The sequence below is a fragment of the Callospermophilus lateralis genome, chromosome 3, assembly GCF_048772815.1.
Source record: "Callospermophilus lateralis isolate mCalLat2 chromosome 3, mCalLat2.hap1, whole genome shotgun sequence".
Classification (NCBI taxonomy): Eukaryota; Metazoa; Chordata; class Mammalia; order Rodentia; family Sciuridae; genus Callospermophilus; species Callospermophilus lateralis.
Window position 1 is genome coordinate 14,281,894 of NC_135307.1, and position 17,705 is coordinate 14,299,598.

The 17,705-nt window shown below is 34.5% G+C and overlaps 1 protein-coding gene and 1 non-coding gene across 2 annotated transcripts in view; both read left to right on the forward strand.

Moving 5' to 3' along the window:
* Nucleotides 1-17,705, forward strand: part of Catsperb (catsper channel auxiliary subunit beta) — a 135,284-nt gene that overhangs the window by 6,474 nt on the left and 111,105 nt on the right. Inside the window, exons 3-4 of the mRNA XM_076847917.2 lie at nucleotides 132-272; nucleotides 10,650-10,710. Coding sequence (XP_076704032.2) covers nucleotides 132-272; nucleotides 10,650-10,710 — 202 coding nt within the window. The remainder of the gene's footprint in view (nucleotides 1-131; nucleotides 273-10,649; nucleotides 10,711-17,705) is intronic.
* Trnat-agu (transfer RNA threonine (anticodon AGU)) lies at nucleotides 10,792-10,864 on the forward strand. Its single transcript has one exon. It is a non-coding gene; the product is annotated as a tRNA-Thr (tRNA).

The following is a 17,705-nucleotide window of genomic DNA, read 5'->3' on the forward strand; positions in this document are numbered from 1 at the left end:
AAGATAGAAGTCTTTAGAAGCATTTACTTTTCACAGGTTTCTCCTCACTTTTAAATGAATGTAATGTGCTTCTCTCCATCAAATTGTCATTACTTGTTTGTTTATTTACTTATGTATTTGTTTTCCTAAAGATAATCCAGTGTTTTTTCCAAGCTGAAAATGAGAACCTTTCAAAGGAAATGCTGAGTATATTCACATCAGGAGGACTGGCTCCCAGCTTGGGAATCATAAATAGTACATATCACGGCATCTTCCACTTCAATTTAACTTTGGTAATTATGTTTTATTTTTATTTTGTTTCATGCTATATGTTTTGCTTTAAATAGTGATAAACATTTACAGAAATTAGAAGAAAATGCTTATTTATTTTTACTATTTACCTACATATTTTTCATTTCTTTTGCTCTTTACTCTTTTCTGTGGATACAAGTTGCCATCTGCTATCATTTTCCTTCAGCTTGAAGAACTTCTTTTAGAATTTTTACAGTATTGACCTACTGACAATGAATTCATTCTCTGGGGTTTTTTAACCCCCTGAAGATGTCTTTATTTCACCTTCATTTTAGAAACAACTTTATTGAGAGATAATTCACATGCCATACAATTCACCTATTTAAAAGTATATTTAATTGGTTTTCAGAATATTAATAGTTGTACAACTACTGTTCCTACATAATCCCCAAACACTTTCATCACTCCAAAAAGACAACTCAGTCACTCCCCATTCTCCCTCCACTCCTCAGGCCTAAGTAATCACTATTGTACTTTGTCTCTATAGATGAGCTTATTCTGAACATTTCATGCAAATGAAATATAATATGTAGTGTTTGTGACTGCATCTTTCAGTTTGCATAATGTGTTCAGGGTCTATGTGTGTTGTGGCATATATTAGTACTTCCTTCTTTTTATTTTATTTTTTAATTTTTTTATACCTTTATTTTATTTATTTATTTTTATGTGGTGCTGAGGATTGAACCCAGGGCCTCGCACATGCTAGGCAAGCGCTCTACCACTGAGCCACAACCCCAGCTCCTCATTCTTTTTTATGGTCAAGTAATATTTTATTGTATAGATACCACAGGGGTTGCTTCTGGTTTGGGGCTATTATGAACTAAGCTGCTATGAACATTCATGTATAAGTTTTCATGAGAAATGCATTTTTATTTCTCTTGGATCAGTAAGTAGGAACAAAATTGTTGGGTCATATGCTAACTCTATATTTAACTGTTTTGAGAAACTGCTAAAATTGTTTCTGAAGTACTGTTTTACATTCCACTTCTGCTTATTAAATTCCAACTTCTTCACAAGCTTACCAATACTTGTTATAATCTGTCTTTTTTATAAGTATAAAGTGCTATTTCATTATGGTTTGATTTGTGTTTCCCTAATGACAACTGATGTTGAGTACCATTTCATATGTTTATCGGCCATTTGAGTATCTTTTTTGGGGAAGTAGCTACGCATATTCTTTGCCCACTTTTAATGGGTTATTGATCTTTCTATGGTTGGGTTGCAAACATTCTTTGTGTATAGATACAGATCCCCCATTAGACATGATTTGCAAGCATTTGCTTCCATTCCATGGATTGTCTTTTGATACGTGAAACATGGTGAAATTTTATTTCCTTTTATCTTTTTATCAAGTCTATTTTATCTGCTTTTTCTACTATTACTCGTGTATTTTGAGTCATAGGTAGAAAAACATTGTCTGACCCAAGGTTCTAAATATTTACTCCTCTATTTTCTTCCAGGAGTTTTATAGTTGTAACTTTTAGTTTTGAGTCTTTGATCCATTTTAAGTTTATTTTTTTATACAGAGTGAGGTAGGAATCTGTGTTCATTCTCTGGCATGTAGATGTCTAGCTTTCCTAGCACTGTTTGTTAAAAAGGTTATTATATTTTCCCTATTCAATTATTTTGGCAACTTTATTATTTTATTAGTTGACCATAAATATGAAGATTTATTTATGGATTCTCAATTCTATTGCATTGATTTGTGTGTCTATCTTTATGCTAGCACCATGCTGTCTTGATATTGTTGGTTTGTATTGAGTTTTGAAATCAGGAAGCATAAGCTCTCTGATTTTGTTCTTCTTTTCCAAGATTATTTTTGCTAGTCTGGGTCTCCTTTGAGATTTCATATGAATTTTAGAATAAGCTTGTCAATTTCTACAAAACAGACTGCTAGGATCCTGATAAAAATTGTATTGAATCTACAGATAAATTAATAACATTAAGTCTTTCAAACCATGGACATGGGATCTCTTTCCATTTGTTTGTATCTTATTTAATTTCTTTCAATAATGTTTTATAGTTTTTAAGAATATGAGTTTTATACCACTGTTCAATTTATTCCTAATAGTTCATTTTTTTGTATATTTGTCTTGTAATTTACAATCTTGCTGAACTAATTTTGAGTTCAAATTAATTTTTAATGGTCACCTGAATTTTTGGAGCATAGTTTTGTCACATATACACCTTCTGGTTTGCCTTAATTTTCTTTCAGCATTCTGAAAATGTCATTCTAATGTTGCCTGTCACGTTGTTTCTGAATGAGAAGTTATCTGTTGATTTTATTATAGTCTTTGGTTCTAATGTATCATTTTTCTCTGGATATTTTTAAGATTTACTCTTTTTTATTTACCCAATTGGAGCTATCTTAGTTAAAATTTCAAAACCTTCCAGCGCATTATTTCTCAAAAAAAAAAAAAAAAGTCTCTGCCCATTTTTCTATCTTTTTTCCTCTAGGATTTCAGTTATGCCCATTTTCAAACACATGTTATTATCCCACTAGTCTCTAAAACTGTTTATTTTCTTTAATCATTTCCCTTTTATTTTTTTTTATTTTAACTGATACATAAAAACATAAATATTAAAAAAATTATAGATCTTAATGGAGTTGTATATGCCATGAGGTGTTTTCAATGTATGTATATATTATGTAATGTTGAGATCAGATTAAACATACTATCTCCTCAAAAATTTATCATTTCTTTATAATGAAGACATCAAATCTTTTTTTTTTCCTTTTTAAACATTTAGTGCATTAATGTTATCTATAGATCTATAGTGACCCTACTGTGTTCCTTTTTAAAAATATTGGGTAGTTTTTTTTTAATAGTATAAAGTTTTATTTAATTTTATAAATCATGTGCTATACATACTTTCTAACAGTAATGTTTTTTTTATTGGTTGTTCAAAACATTACAAAGCTCTTGACATATTATATTTCATACATTAGATTCAAGTGGGTTATGAACTCCCGTTTTACCCCAAATACAGATTGCAAAATCACCTCGGTTACACATCCACATTTTTACATAATGCCATATTAGTGACTGTTGTATTCTGCTACCTTTCCTATCCTCTACTATCCCCCCTCCCCTCCCCTCCCATCTTCTGTCTCTACCCCATCTACTGTAATTCATTTCTCTCCTTGTTTTTTTTTTCCATTCCCCTCACAACCTCTTATATGTAATTTTGTATAACAATGAGGGTCTCCTTCCATTTCCATGCAATTGCCCTTTTCTCTCCCTTTCCCTCCCACCTCGTGTCTCTGTTTAATGTTAATCTTTTCCTCCTGCTCTTCCTCCCTGCTCTGTTCTTAGTTGCTCTCATATATAAAGAAGACATTTGGCATTTGTTTTTTAGGGATTGGCTAGCTTCACTTAGCATAATCTGCTCTAGTGCCATCCATTTCCCTGCAAATTCCATGATTTTGTCACTTTTAAGCGCTGCGTAGTACTCCATTGTGTATAAATGCCACATTTTTTTTTATCCATTCATCTATTGAAGGGCATCTGGGTTGGTTCCACAGTCTAGCTATTGTGAATTGTGCTGCTATGAACACCGATGTGGCAGTATCCCTGTAGTACGCTCTTTTAAGGTCTTCAGAGAATAGTCCGAGAAGGACAATAGCTGGGTCGAATGGTGGTTCCATTCCCAGTTTTCCCAGGAATCTCCATACTGCTTTCCAAATTGGCCACACGAATATGCAGTCCCACCAGCAATGTACAAGAGTACCCTTTTCCCCACATCCTCACCAGCACTTGTTGTTGTTTGACTTCATAATGGCTGCCAATCTTACTGGAGTGAGATGGTATCTTAGGGTGATTTTGATTTGCATTTCTCTGACTGCTAGAGATGGTGAGCATTTTTTCATGTACTTGTTGATTGATTGTATGTCCTCCTCTGAGAAGTGTCTGTTCAGGTCCTTGGCCCATTTGTTGATTGGGTTATTTGTTATCTTATTGTCTAATTTTTTGAGTTCTTTGTATACTCTGGATATTAGGGCTCTGTCTGAAGTGTGAGGAGTAAAGATTTGTTCCCAAGATGTAGGCTCCCTATTTACCTCTCTTATTGTTTCTTTTGCTGAGAAAAAACTTTTTAGTTTGAGTAAGTCCCATTTGTTGATTCTAGTTATTAACTCTTGTGCTATGGGTGTCCTATTGAGGAATTTGGAGCCCGACCCCACAGTATGTAGATCGAAGCCAACTTTTTCTTCTATCAGACGCCGTGTCTCTGATTTGATATCAAGCTCCTTGATCCATTTTGAGTTAACTTTTGTGCATGGCGAGAGGAGGGGATTCAGTTTCATTTTGTTGCATAGGGATTTCCAGTTTTCCCAGCACCATTTGTTGAAGATGCTATCCTTCCTCCATTGCATGCTTTTAGCCCCTTTATCAAATATAAGATAGTTGTAACTTTGTGAATTAGTCTCTGTGTCCTCTATTCTGTACCATTGGTCCACCCGCCTGTTTTGGTAGCAGTACCATGCTGTTTTTGTTACTATTGCTCTGTAATATAGTTTGAAATCTGGTATCGCTATACCGCCTGATTCACACTTCCTGCTTAGAGTTGCTTTTGCTATTCTGGGTCTTTTATTTTTCCATATGAATTTAATGATTGCTTTATCTATTTTCTACAAGAAATGCCGTTGGGATTTTGATTGGCATTGCATTAAACCTATAGAGAAATTTTGGTAATATCGCCATTTTGATGATGTTAGTTCTGCCTATCCATGAACAGGGTATATTTTTCCATCTTCTAAGATCTTCTTCTATTTCTCTCTTTAGGGTTCTGTAGTTTTCATTGTATAAATCTTTCACCTCTTTTGTTAGGTTGATTCCCAAGTATTTTATTTTTTTTTTTTTTTGAGGATATTGTGAATGGGGTGTTTTTCCTCATTTCCATTTCAGAAGTTTTGTCACTGATATACAGAAATACCTTTGATTTATGCGTGTTGATTTTATATCCTGCCACTTTGCTGAACTCATTTATTAGTTCTAGTAGTTTTTTTGTAGACCCTTTTGGGTCTTCTAGGTATAGAATCATGTCATCCAAAAATAGTGATAATTTAAGTTCTTCTTTTCCTATTTTTATGCCTTTAATTTCTTTCGTCTGTCTAATTGCTCTGACCAGTGTTTTGAGAACTATATTGAATAGAAGTGGTGATAGAGGGCATCCCTGTCTTGTTCCAGATTTTAGAGGGAATGCCTTCAATTTTTCTCCATTCAGAATGATGCTAGCCTGAGGCTTAGCATAGATAGCTTTTACAATGTTGAAGTAAGTTCCTGTTATCCCTAGTTTTTCTAATGTTTTGAACATAAAGGGATGCTGTACTTTGTCGAATGCTTTTTCTGCATCTATCGAGATGATCATATGGTTCTTATCTTTAAGTCTATAGATGTGGTGAATAACACTTATTGATTTCCATATATTGAGCCATCTTTGCATCCCAGGGATGAATCCTACTTGATCATGGTGCACAATTTTTTTTGATGTGTTTTTGTATTCGATTCGCCAGAATTTTATTGAGGATTTTTGCATCTAGCTTCATTAGAGATATTGGTCTGTAGTTTTCTTTCTTTGAGGTGTCTTTGGTTTTGGAATCAGGGTGATGTTGGCCTCATAGAATAAATTTGGAAGAGCTCCCTCTTTTTCTATTTCTTGAAATAACTTGAAAAGTATTGGTATTAATTCTTCTTTAAAGGTTTTGTAAAATTCCGCTGTATACCCATCCAGTCCTGGGCTTTTCTTGGTTGGTAGTCTTCTGATTGCTTCTTCTATTTCATCCATTGATATTGGTCTGTTCAAATTGTGTGTATCCTCCTGACTCAGTCTGGGCAAACCATATGACTTAAGAAATTTATCAATGTCTTCACTATCTTCTATTTTATTGGAATATAGGTTTTCAAAATAATTCCTAATTGTCTTCTGTATTTCTGTAGTATCTGTTGTGATGTTGCCTTTTTCATCCCGTATGTTAGTAATTTGAGTTCTCTCTCTTCTTCTCTTCATTAGCATGGCTAAGGGTCTGTCAATCTTATTTATTTTTTCGAAGAACCAACTTTTAGTTTTGTCAATTTTTTCAATAGTTTCTTTTGTTTCCATTTCGTTGATTTCCACTCTGATTTTAATTATTTCTTGCCTTCTGCTACATTTGCTGTTGTTTTGCTCTTCCTTTTCTGGGGCTTTGAGATGAAGTGTGAGCTCATTTATTTGTTGGTTTTTTATTTTTTTGAGGAATGGCCTCCAGGTGATGAATTTCCCTCTTAAAACTGCTTTCATTGTGTCCCGTAGATTCCAATATGTTGTATCTGTATTTTCATTTATCTCTAAGAATTTTTTGATTTCCTCCTTTATGTCTTCTGTAACCCATTGATCATTCAGTAACATATTTTCATTTTCCATGTGATGTAGGATTTTTCCTTCCTTCTTTTCCAGTTTCATTCCATTATGATCCGATAAAATGCATGGTATTATCTCCACCCCTTTATATTTACTGAGGGTTGCCCTATGGCATAATATATGGTCTATTTTTGAGAAGGATCCATGTGCTGCTGAGAAAAAAAGTATATCCACTTGATGATGGTTGATATATTCTATATATGTCAGTTAAGTCTAGGTTATTGATTGTGATATTGAGTTCTATAGTTTCTTTATTCAACTTTTGTTTGGAGGATCTGTCCAATGGTGAGAGAGGTGTGTTGAAGTCACCCATAATTATTGTGTTGTGGTCTATTTGATTCTTGAACTTGAGGAGAGTTTGTTTTATGAATGTTGCAGCACCATTATTTGGGGCATAAATATTGATAATTGTTATGTCTTGTTGGTGAATGGTTCCTTTTAACAGTATATAATGTCCTTCCTTATCCCTTTTGATTAACTTAATCTTGAAGTCGATTTTATTCGATATGAGGATGGCCACCCCTGCTTTCTTACGAGGACTGTGTGCATGGTATATTTTTTCCCAGCCTTTCACCTTCAGCCTGTGTATATGTCTTTTCCAATTAGATGTGTCTCCTGGAGGCAGCATATTGTTGGATTTGTTTTTTTATCCATGTTACCAGCCTATGTCACTTTATTGGAGAGTTTAAGCCATTAATGTTTAGAGTTACTATTGATATATGATTTGTACTCCCAGGCATGTTTGATTATTTATCTTTTTTTTAAATTTACTTTGTTTCTCCATGATTAGCTTTCCCCACACCCTCTGTCTTTACTGAGGCACTTCCCACTGATGGTTTTGGTTATTGTTTTTCATTTCTTCCTCATGTAGTGTTTTGCTCAAGATGCTTTGCAATGCTGGTTTTCTGGCTGAAGATTCTTTTAACTTTTGTTTATCATGAAAGATTTTTACTTTGTTGTCATACCCGAAGCTTAATTTTGCTGGATACAAAATTCTTGGTTGCATTCATTGTCTTTCAGTGTTTGAAATACGTTGTTACAGGATCTTCTCGATTTCAGCATCTGTGATAAAAAATCTGTTGTTAACCTTATTGGTTTACCCCTGAATGTAATCTGCCTCCTTTCTCTTGTAGCTTTTAATATTTTCTCTTTGTTCTGTATATTGGATATCTTCATAACAATGTGTCTTGGCATTGATCTACTGTGATTTTGTATGCTCGGTGTCCTGTATGCATCTACAATTTGTATATTCATTTCCTTTTTATTTCTGAAAAGTTTTCTATAATTATTTCATTCAGCAGGTTGCTCATTCCCTTGGTTTGAACCTCTATACCTTCCTCTATCCCGATTACTCTGTTTTTATGTTATCCCATATCTCTTGGATTTTTTTCTCGTGATTTTTTACCAGCCTTTCTGAGTTGGTTAGACTCTTTTCAAGATGATATATTTTGTCTTCATTATCTGACGTTCTGGCTTCTATTTGCTCCACTCTGTTATTGATACTCTCATTTGAGTTTTTAATTGGGTTTATAGTTTCCTGCATTTCTAGAATTATTGTTTGATTTTTTATAATCTCTATCTCCTGATAAAGATGCTTAATTTCTTCTTTTATCTGTTTATGTAATTCATTTTCAATGTGTTCTTTCACTGTTTGAATTTGCTGTCTCATATCCTCTTTAAGGTTCCATTCCATCTGTCTCAGGTATTCCTTGAGTTCTTTATTTGACCATTTTTCTGATGCCTCTAGGTCCTCCTGAATATTTAGGCCGTCCTGTATTGTTTGTACTCCTTTTCTTCCTTGCTTTTTCATGCTGCTCATGTTACTTCTTGTTCTGTTTGACTGCTGAGTTACTGTTTACTCCTATAAATTTATTTGATGCTTGGGAGGAAAGGTATTAGAAGGGAAGGGAAGAAGTCACTAAAGAGAATGAGAGTAAGCAGGTAGAATTCAAGGAAGGGGGAATAAAAAAATTGAAATTGAAAAGAAATGAAAAGACAAAAGAAAAAAGTAGAAAATAAAAAAAGAAAAAAATTTAAAAAATAATTAAAAAGAAATAAAAATTAAAATTAAAAAAAAATTAAAAAAAATTTAAAAAGAGCAAAAAAAATGAAAATGAAAAAAAAAAAACCCAAATTAAAAAATAATAATAATAAATGGAGTCTTAGAGTTTGATTAACTTCTCTTCCAGTAGGTGGAGCTGTGCCCACCGGGCCAAGCTTCTCCTCTCAGTACGCAGGAACCAATCACTGTGCAGCAGCTCCTCCTCCCAGACTGGGCGGGTCTCCAATCCTGAGTGCTTAGGGCCTTCTCTTGTGTCTAGTCACTTCCCCACTTTTCCTCAAGCCAGGCCCCGCTCACTGGTGACGCTCACCACAATACTGGGTACACGCCAGGTCTGCTGCTTCCAGGAGCCCTATTTTCATGAACAACTGGGCACACTCTCCCTAATTGCCATTCCCTCAGACCCTAAGTTTGTAGAGCTTGGGGCTGAGAACCCTCAGCGAATTTCGCTTGCCCTCTGGTAGCCACACCCCCGGTAGCTGGTGCAAGAGACCTCAGTTGTCAGCACTGTTGGGAGCGGTAGCTGGGAGTTCCGCACCTCGGTCCCCTGCCACTCCTGATTCCCTCGGTCTGGCTATTGCGCTCACAGGAGAGCTGGGAGGGGCCCTTAAGATTTCCCCACTGTGTGGAGAGGGAAGGCTAGGGGGTTACACACCTGTGGCCGCTGGTTTCAATGAAGTTATCTCCTCCGCCGCATTCTGGTGACGTCAGTTCTCTGCCATGGTGGTATCCCATGCAAATGGCGACAGTTCGTTCCCTTTGCCGGGTGACCAATGCAGCAGATGGGTCCTGACTGGCTCTCTCAAGCCCCATTTCAATCCTGTGGCCACTGCCTATGAAGGCTCAGTTGGCATTAGCCTCCGTAGGTTCAGAAGGGCCGACCAGTTGTTTCAGCGGGATCGTTTAGTGCTGAGTCACCACAGTTTGTCTGCAAGAACCTGGCAAACGGGAGCTTGAATTTAGCTGATCCGGGCTCGGTGTGTGTTCTGAGAGGCCCAGACTGTTTGCCCCAAATCCACGTCATCTCAGCATTGCCTAGTGATCCTGAGCAAACAGTATTTAGACGGTTTACAACTCCCTATGTCCGTGTAGCTGAAGAGGTCAGAGACTTGATCTCTCCGTGCCCGCCGCCATGTTGGATCTCCCTGAGTAGTTTCAATTACTGGTTTGCTAAGTTCACTTATTTTTTCTCTTTCCACCTTGAGTCTGCTTTTGAATCTGTTTAGTAAATATTATATTTCAGTTCTTATATTTTTAACCTTATTTTTCCATTTGAGTTTATTTACATGTATTTTTATTTCTGTTGCAATGCTCTATCTATCCATCATTAGAACAACATTTTGCTCTCACATTCCAAATGCTCTGCAACTCAATCTCTGTCTACTTTTTCAAGACAATATGCTTCAACTTTGTGCTACCTGAACTCTGCTGTATGGTATTCCAATGTGTGACTGTATTATCATATGTGACTGATTAAATTCTAATCTTAAAACAACAATGATGTAAAAATATCAAAACTATTGAAGATAATATTACATGTCATTTCATTCATATGAACATAATGTAGGAAAATTCCCTAAGTGAAACTGATAGATAAAGGATATATGTATTTAGATATTTTTTTCTTTAATTTTCTTTTTTAAAAGATAGTATAGACCAGGCATGGTGGTAAATGACTATAATCCCATCTGGAAGTGGGAGGAACTAAGGCAAGAAGATTTCAAGTTCAAAGATAGCCTTAGCAATTTAATGAGACATTGTTTAAAAATAAAAGAGGGCTGGGGTAGAACACCACTGGGCTTAATCCCCAGTACCAAAAAAAGGGGAGATGCAATATAGAATATGCCAAAATATGTTTTATTATTAACATTGTAAAATATTGTCTTCTTCATTCAAGTACAGTGATCGGGTTTTCTGGCTAATTGATATTCCTAGAGGAAACATCACAGGAAATACGGGTAAGAGTGATCTGAATGAATTCTTTTACCATGGATCTAAGTTACCAAATTTAGCAAATAAAAACATTTGATATGGGGGAAGGGGATGTAGCTCAGTTGGTAGAGTTCTTGCCTAGTATGCACAAGGTTCTGGGTTCAATCCCCAGCACCACCAAAAATGAATTTTTAAAAATATATTTTAAAAATTATTAATTATCTTATATAGTAAATGACCCATGTAGCATCTGGGACATACTAAAACTTTATATATATATATTCATATATATGCACATATTCATATATATGCACATATTCATATACATATGCACACACACATATATATTTTTAGTTGTCAATGGATCTTTATTTAATTTATTTATATGTTGTGCTAAGAACTGAATCCAGTGCCTCACAAATGCTAGGCAAGCACTCTACCACTGAGCCATAACCTCAGCCCCTAAAACTTCTCTTTTATCTGAAATTCAAATTTAACTTTTTATAAAATTTCTATATTTTATGTAGCATTCTTATTATAAATTGATTGTTCTAACATACATAACACTTATATTAGTGTTTAAAGTAAACTCATTTTCTAGAAGTTAGAAATTATAATATTGAGAAATTTGAGCATAAATAATTTTATCAAAATTGAATCAACCTGGGGCTGGGGTTGTAGCTCAGTGGTAGAGCTTTTGCCTAGCACGTGTGAAAGCATTGGATTTGATCCTCAGCATTATATAAAAATAAATAAATAAAATATAAGTATTGAGTCCATCTACAGCTTAAAAAATTAAATTAATCTTAAAATATTATAGGCTATAATATAATATATTGCTTTATTGTATAATCTACTATTAAGCATTATGTAGGAGTACAACATTATATACTACTATATATACTTGGAAAGAAAGAAAGAAATTCTAGGAGTTATGAATATTGAGTACTAGAGGACTAAGTTGGTAGAACTTTCAGCATAAGATATATTTCCACAGACTAAAATGGTGGAAAGTTTATTGTTTTAATATAGTAGGTACAAGAAATATAAACTGACTTAATTTCATGTAAGGAAAAAAGAAGGAATTTATTTTAGTCATGGAAATAAAGACAAAACTGCAGCCACTAAATGATCAATAGAGGAAAGGGAACAGGGGGTAGAAAGAGGGAAGGGGAAGGAGAGGTATTGGGGTCTCAATTAGAACAAGATATATTCCATGCTTTTATAATTATGTCAAAATGGATTCTGCTGTCATGTATAACTAAAAATAACCAATGAAAACAAAAAATAAATAAATAAACTGCAGCCACACTATAGGAAGGAATTAGAAATAAGAAATAGAAAATCCTCAAGCACCCAGGGAATACTTTCACCCTGTCTCTTTATATATATTTTCTGTAAATCTGTATTTTCTTTCTTTGCAGACTGGCTTTCTAAAGCTACCTCACTTCTGTTGAATTTTTATATATTTTTTTCTAAAGGCCAGCCCAATTCTAAATTCTCAGGAGAATATATTCAGTTGGTTCACTGTTTATCTAGTTTCTTCTTGTGTGACAATTAAATATGGAAGGCCAACCTCGCTAGGTATGGGAATAGACTGCTGTTACGGTTTGGATATGAGGTGTCTCCCAGAAGCTCCTATGTTAATGCAGCAGTGTTTGGAGGTGAAATGAGTTGATTGTGAGAGCTGTAACCTAATCAGTTTATCCTAGTTTAAATTGACTGGAAGGTGGTAATAACTGTAGACAGGTGAGGCACAGCTGGAGGAAGTAGGTAGCTGGGGCTAAGCCCTGGAAGAATGCATCTGCCCTATGGCTTGCTCCCCCATGCTCACTGCCCTCCCCCCTACACCACCCCCCCCCTCTCTCACACACACACACACACACACACACACACACACACACACAGTCAGTGCTTCTCCACCACGTTCTCCTGCCATGATGTGCCCAGAGCAATGAAGTTGGCGCACCATGGACTAAACCTGTGAACCATGAGCCAAAATGAACTTTTCCTCCTCTAGGTTGTTCTTGTCTGGAATCTTGGTGACAGTGACCGAAACCTAACTAACACAACTGTGTCCTACACAGTGAAAGTAAGGGAAGGTAAGAATAGAGCAGAGAAGTAGAAAAGATTCTATAGATAAGGAAATGTTAAATATAAAAGTCCACAGCAGAAGCTCCATGCTGCTAAGTTCTGATATGGATCTTATCACTATCTTTACCCTTTATTCTTCTCATTTAAAAAAAAAAAAAACCAATTGTATGGACTGGGATTGTGGCTCAGTGGTGGAGTGCTTTCCTCACACATGTGAGGCCCTGGGTTCAATTCTCAGCACCAAATAAATAAACAAATAAATAAAAATAAAGATATTGTCTCCACCTACAACTAAAAAAACTAATTGTATTATTGGAACTTTCTGTGATTGTTTTTGCAAGACATTCATATTGAAAATTGTACCCTTTTTAAAGATGTACTAGCTCTCATTAGTATAAAGACAGAATATTATGTAAGTACTTGGGCATCATATTGACATTGACAAAGTAGTGGAGATCACATTAGTTTTACTTCTATTGTTTATTTACAAAATTTAATTTCAAAATGCATTAATTCTGAAGTCACCCAGACAGAAACAAAGGTGATCTGAGAATATAAGAATTTGTATAAAAAGATCAAATAAGCTGGACATGGTGACGCATGCCTATAATCCTAGCCATTCCAGCTCCTGAGTCAGGATGATTGTAAGTTTGGAGATCACGTGGGCAACTTAGAAAGACCCTGTCTAAAAACAAAAATCATAAAAGGGCTGGGGTATAGCTCAGTAGAAGAGCATTTGTCTAGCATATGCAAGGGTTGGATCCCCAGCACTGAAAAAAATAAGGGGAGGGAGTGGGGACAAAAAAAAGACCAAACATATTCTGTCTCTGCCACTTCTGACACAACTCCTAGAACTAAGTTATTTTTTACAAAAAAAAAAAATGTTCTAGTAATATAAAGGAAGGGCAGAAGGCGAGGGTCTATAATAATGTTAAAAAGAAAAGAAAAGAAAAACTGCTTAGAGGAAAAAAGGCCATTTTGCTCTCATTTTTCTTCCTTAATCATATCTTATTTACCACTCTGCCTTGAATTTTGTATATTTTATACAGATACTCCCCAACTTATGAGAGGTTTACATCCAGATAGAACTATTGTAAGTTGAAAATACATTTAATTTACCTAAGCTACTGAGCTTCATTGCTGGGCAACACAGTTGTTCCCCTCACGATTACATAGCTGACTGGGATCTGCAGCTCAGCATGACAAGAGAGGATACTAACCTTGAAAACATAAAAACTTTTTTTTAAAAAAAAAGGTCTTGGGTTGTGGCTCAGTGGTAGAGCACTTGCCTAACATGTGTGAGGCACTGGTTTGATTCTCAGCACCACATAAAAAAATAAAGGGCCACCAACAACTAATATTTTAAAAAAGAAAGAAAAGAAAACATAAAAACTCAAAATATGAAGTTTGGGTTCTAATCAATGCATGTCATCTTTGCACCATCATAAAGCAGAAAACATTTCAAGTGAAACCATGGTTGGGGGCCAACTGCATGTGAAAAATCTTAAGAGTAGTTTAAGTAAAATCAACAGCAAAGGTAGCAACATACTCATCATAATAGTAGTAGAAACAGTAGGTAGCATTCACTGAATTATCATATGTCAGCACTGCTTTAAATACTTTGCTTGTATTAACTCGTTTGTTCCTCACTGTAGGAGTATACTCTTTGTAGGTACTCTTATTACCTCCATTTTTAAAAGATTTAACTGAAGTCAGTGGAGCCATATGGAGATTTAGTGATAACTAAAAAATAGTGAAAGCATTTTGAAATTTGAACTGCATATTGCTATTCAGTATCAAGAGTTCCTTCTGGATTTACAGTGCACAATTTGCTCTTTTCTTTTTCATTTTAAAATAAGGTGTATTTTACATTCAATAAAATATGCCCTTTTAGTGTCCAGTTCTGTGTTCTCACATATGTATACAACTGTGTAATTACTACAGTCAAAATATAGAACAGTTCTATCACCTGATAAAATTACTCCACCAGGAAGACGATTGATTGATTGATTACAGGTTAAGTAATTTTATTGCCTGATGGAACTGTCCTATATCCTGATTGTAGTGATTACATAATTGTATACAGTTATGAAAACTCAGTCTTTTAGGTCTCATCAACCTCCCAACTGTTTTCTGTTCTTTTAGTTTTGCCTATTCCAGGGTCATACAAATGGAAACATAGAATATATAACCTTTGAGTCTGGTTTCTTTCACTTAACATAATTCATTGGAAATTCATCCATGTTGTAGTTTCTTTCATTTTCTTACTGGATAGTATCCCATTATATGGATGCACCATAGTTAATTTTGTTGACAGGTATTGGTTTTCCCAGTTTGGGGCATTTATGAAAAAAGTTGCTATAAGCAATCTCATACAGGTTTTGTTAACCTGAATATGATATTTATTTTTTATTTTCTTTCCTCCATAAGAAAATATATCAATGTTATATTCATATATATATGTATATATGAATTTATACATATGAGTACGTATACATGTTCATATATTTTTAAAAAATTTTAGCCATTTACATAGGAATGTAATGGAACTTAATTGTGATTTTAATTTGCATTTCCCTAATAACTAATGATATGGAGACTCTTTTAATGTGTGCTTATTTGCCATTTGGTGAAGTTTTTGTTCAAATTTTTTTTGAAAGTTTGTGATATTTTCTGGTTACAAGTCTGTTATCAGATATGTAATTCACAAATTTTTTCTCCCAGTCTCTAACTTTGTCTCTTCATTTCTTAAGAATGTCTTTTGAAGATCAGGATTCTTAATTTTAATGAAACTTTGTTTATCAGATTTTTATTTTATGGATTGTACTTTTGGCATCACAGCTAAGAAATTTTTACCTAATCCACATTCACAAAGATGTTCTCCTTCACTTGCTTTCAAAGTTTACAGTTCTAGATTTTGTATGTAGGCCTATTACTCATTTTGAGTAAACTTGTATAAGTTTATAGACCAACATTAAGTTTTTGGAATATAGATACCCAATTATTCTAGCACCATTGCTGTAAAAATGATTTTGTCTCCATTAAATTGCTATTTATTGGCAGTTTCTTCACTAATATCATGCTCTCTTTGTTACTTTAAGCCTCATAATAGATATTCTTAGTAATGCTAGTCTTTTGCCTTTGATATTTTTCAAAATCATTTATTATAGTTCTTTTGCCTTTTCATGTAAATTTTAGAATCAACTTGTTTAGTTCTACAAAAAAAAAATCTGGCTGTGATTTTTTTAAAATTTGTATTTCATTGAATCAATAGATCAGTTTTAGGGAGAATTGTTGTATTTCAACATTAGCTCTTCCAGTCTATGGATACAGTATGTCTTTCCATTTGTTTTCAAATGCTTCTCTTAAATGTGTCCTAGCTTCAGCTTCAGCCTTGACAGATGGGTACAGCTACTATAGCAGCCCCCAGGATAAAGCCACTGATGATGAATTCTCCAATCTCTACCCATTCTTTTATTTTAACACATCTGTGCTTTTATATTTGTAGATTTCAGCTGGGCAAGGTGGCATACACCTATAATCCCAACATCTTGGGAGGCTAAGGCAGGAGGATTGCAAGCTCAAAGCCAGCCTCAGCAAATTAGCAAGGCCCAAAGCAACTTAGCAAGATCCTAATATAAAAAGGGCTGGGGCGGGGTTGGGGTTTGACTCAGTGGTATAGAGCGCTTGCCTAGCATGTGTGAGGCACTGGATTCGATTCTCAGAACCCACATATAAATAAATGAAATAAAGGTCAATTGACAACTAAAGAATATTTTTTAAAAATTCACAACTAAAAAGGGCTGGGTATATGGCTCAGTGGTTGAGTGACCTGAGCTTAATCCCTGGTACCCCTCCCTCTGCAAAAAAAGTAGATTTCCTTATAAATAGCATTTAACTTAGTCTTTATTTTTACATCTAATCTGGAAATATAACTAATTTATATTTTAGACCATTTACATTTAATGTAATTATCGATATATGAATAAAGACAGAAAAAAGGGAAAAAGTAAAACAGAAGAGATGAAACAAATAGAAAACAACTTGTAAGATGATAGATTTCAATTCATGTGAATTGCTTTTTATGATTACATTTTCTCTCTACTATTGGATTATTACTTATACATTTAATTTTTTCATATTTACTCTAGGGTTTTATAATATACATTTTACTTAATTATCAACAGTTTTATTGATATATAATTCACATGTCATACAATTTGCCCACTTAAAGTATACAACCCATAAATTTGAGTATGTTCACAGAGTTGTATAATCATCCCCAAAATCAATTTTAGAACATTCTCATCATCCAAGAAAGAAACTCTATAACCACTAGCAGACATTCACAATTATTCTCCTTCCACTATCTATTCTCTCCTTTCAACCCTTTAGCCTTAGGCAATCACTTATCTACTTTCTATCTTTATGTATTTGCCTATTCTGGACTCCCAACCCACCTAGGTAAGTGTCATTTCATGTCTTTGTCCAACATTTTCCCATCTTTCCTTACCCTCTAAACATCCAAGTTTCTGGTAACCACCATTCTATTCTGTACTTCTAAGAGATCAGCTCGTTTAGATTCCACACATGAGTGAGATTATGCATTTCTGTGCCTGGCTTATTTCACTTAATATAATGTTCTCCAGGATTATGCATGTTGTCACAAATGACAATATTTGTTATGGCTGAAGAGTTTTCTATTGTGTACATATGTCACATTATCTTTATTCATTCATTCACAGATGGACAGTTAGGTTGATTCTATCTTTGCTATTGTGAATAGTGCTGCAATAAACATAGGAATGTAGATGTCTCTTCAATATATTGATTTTGTTTCCTCTGGACATATAACCAGTGGTGAGATTTCTGGATCACATAGTATTCTATTTTTAATGTAAACCTCCATACTGTTTTCCATAGTAGA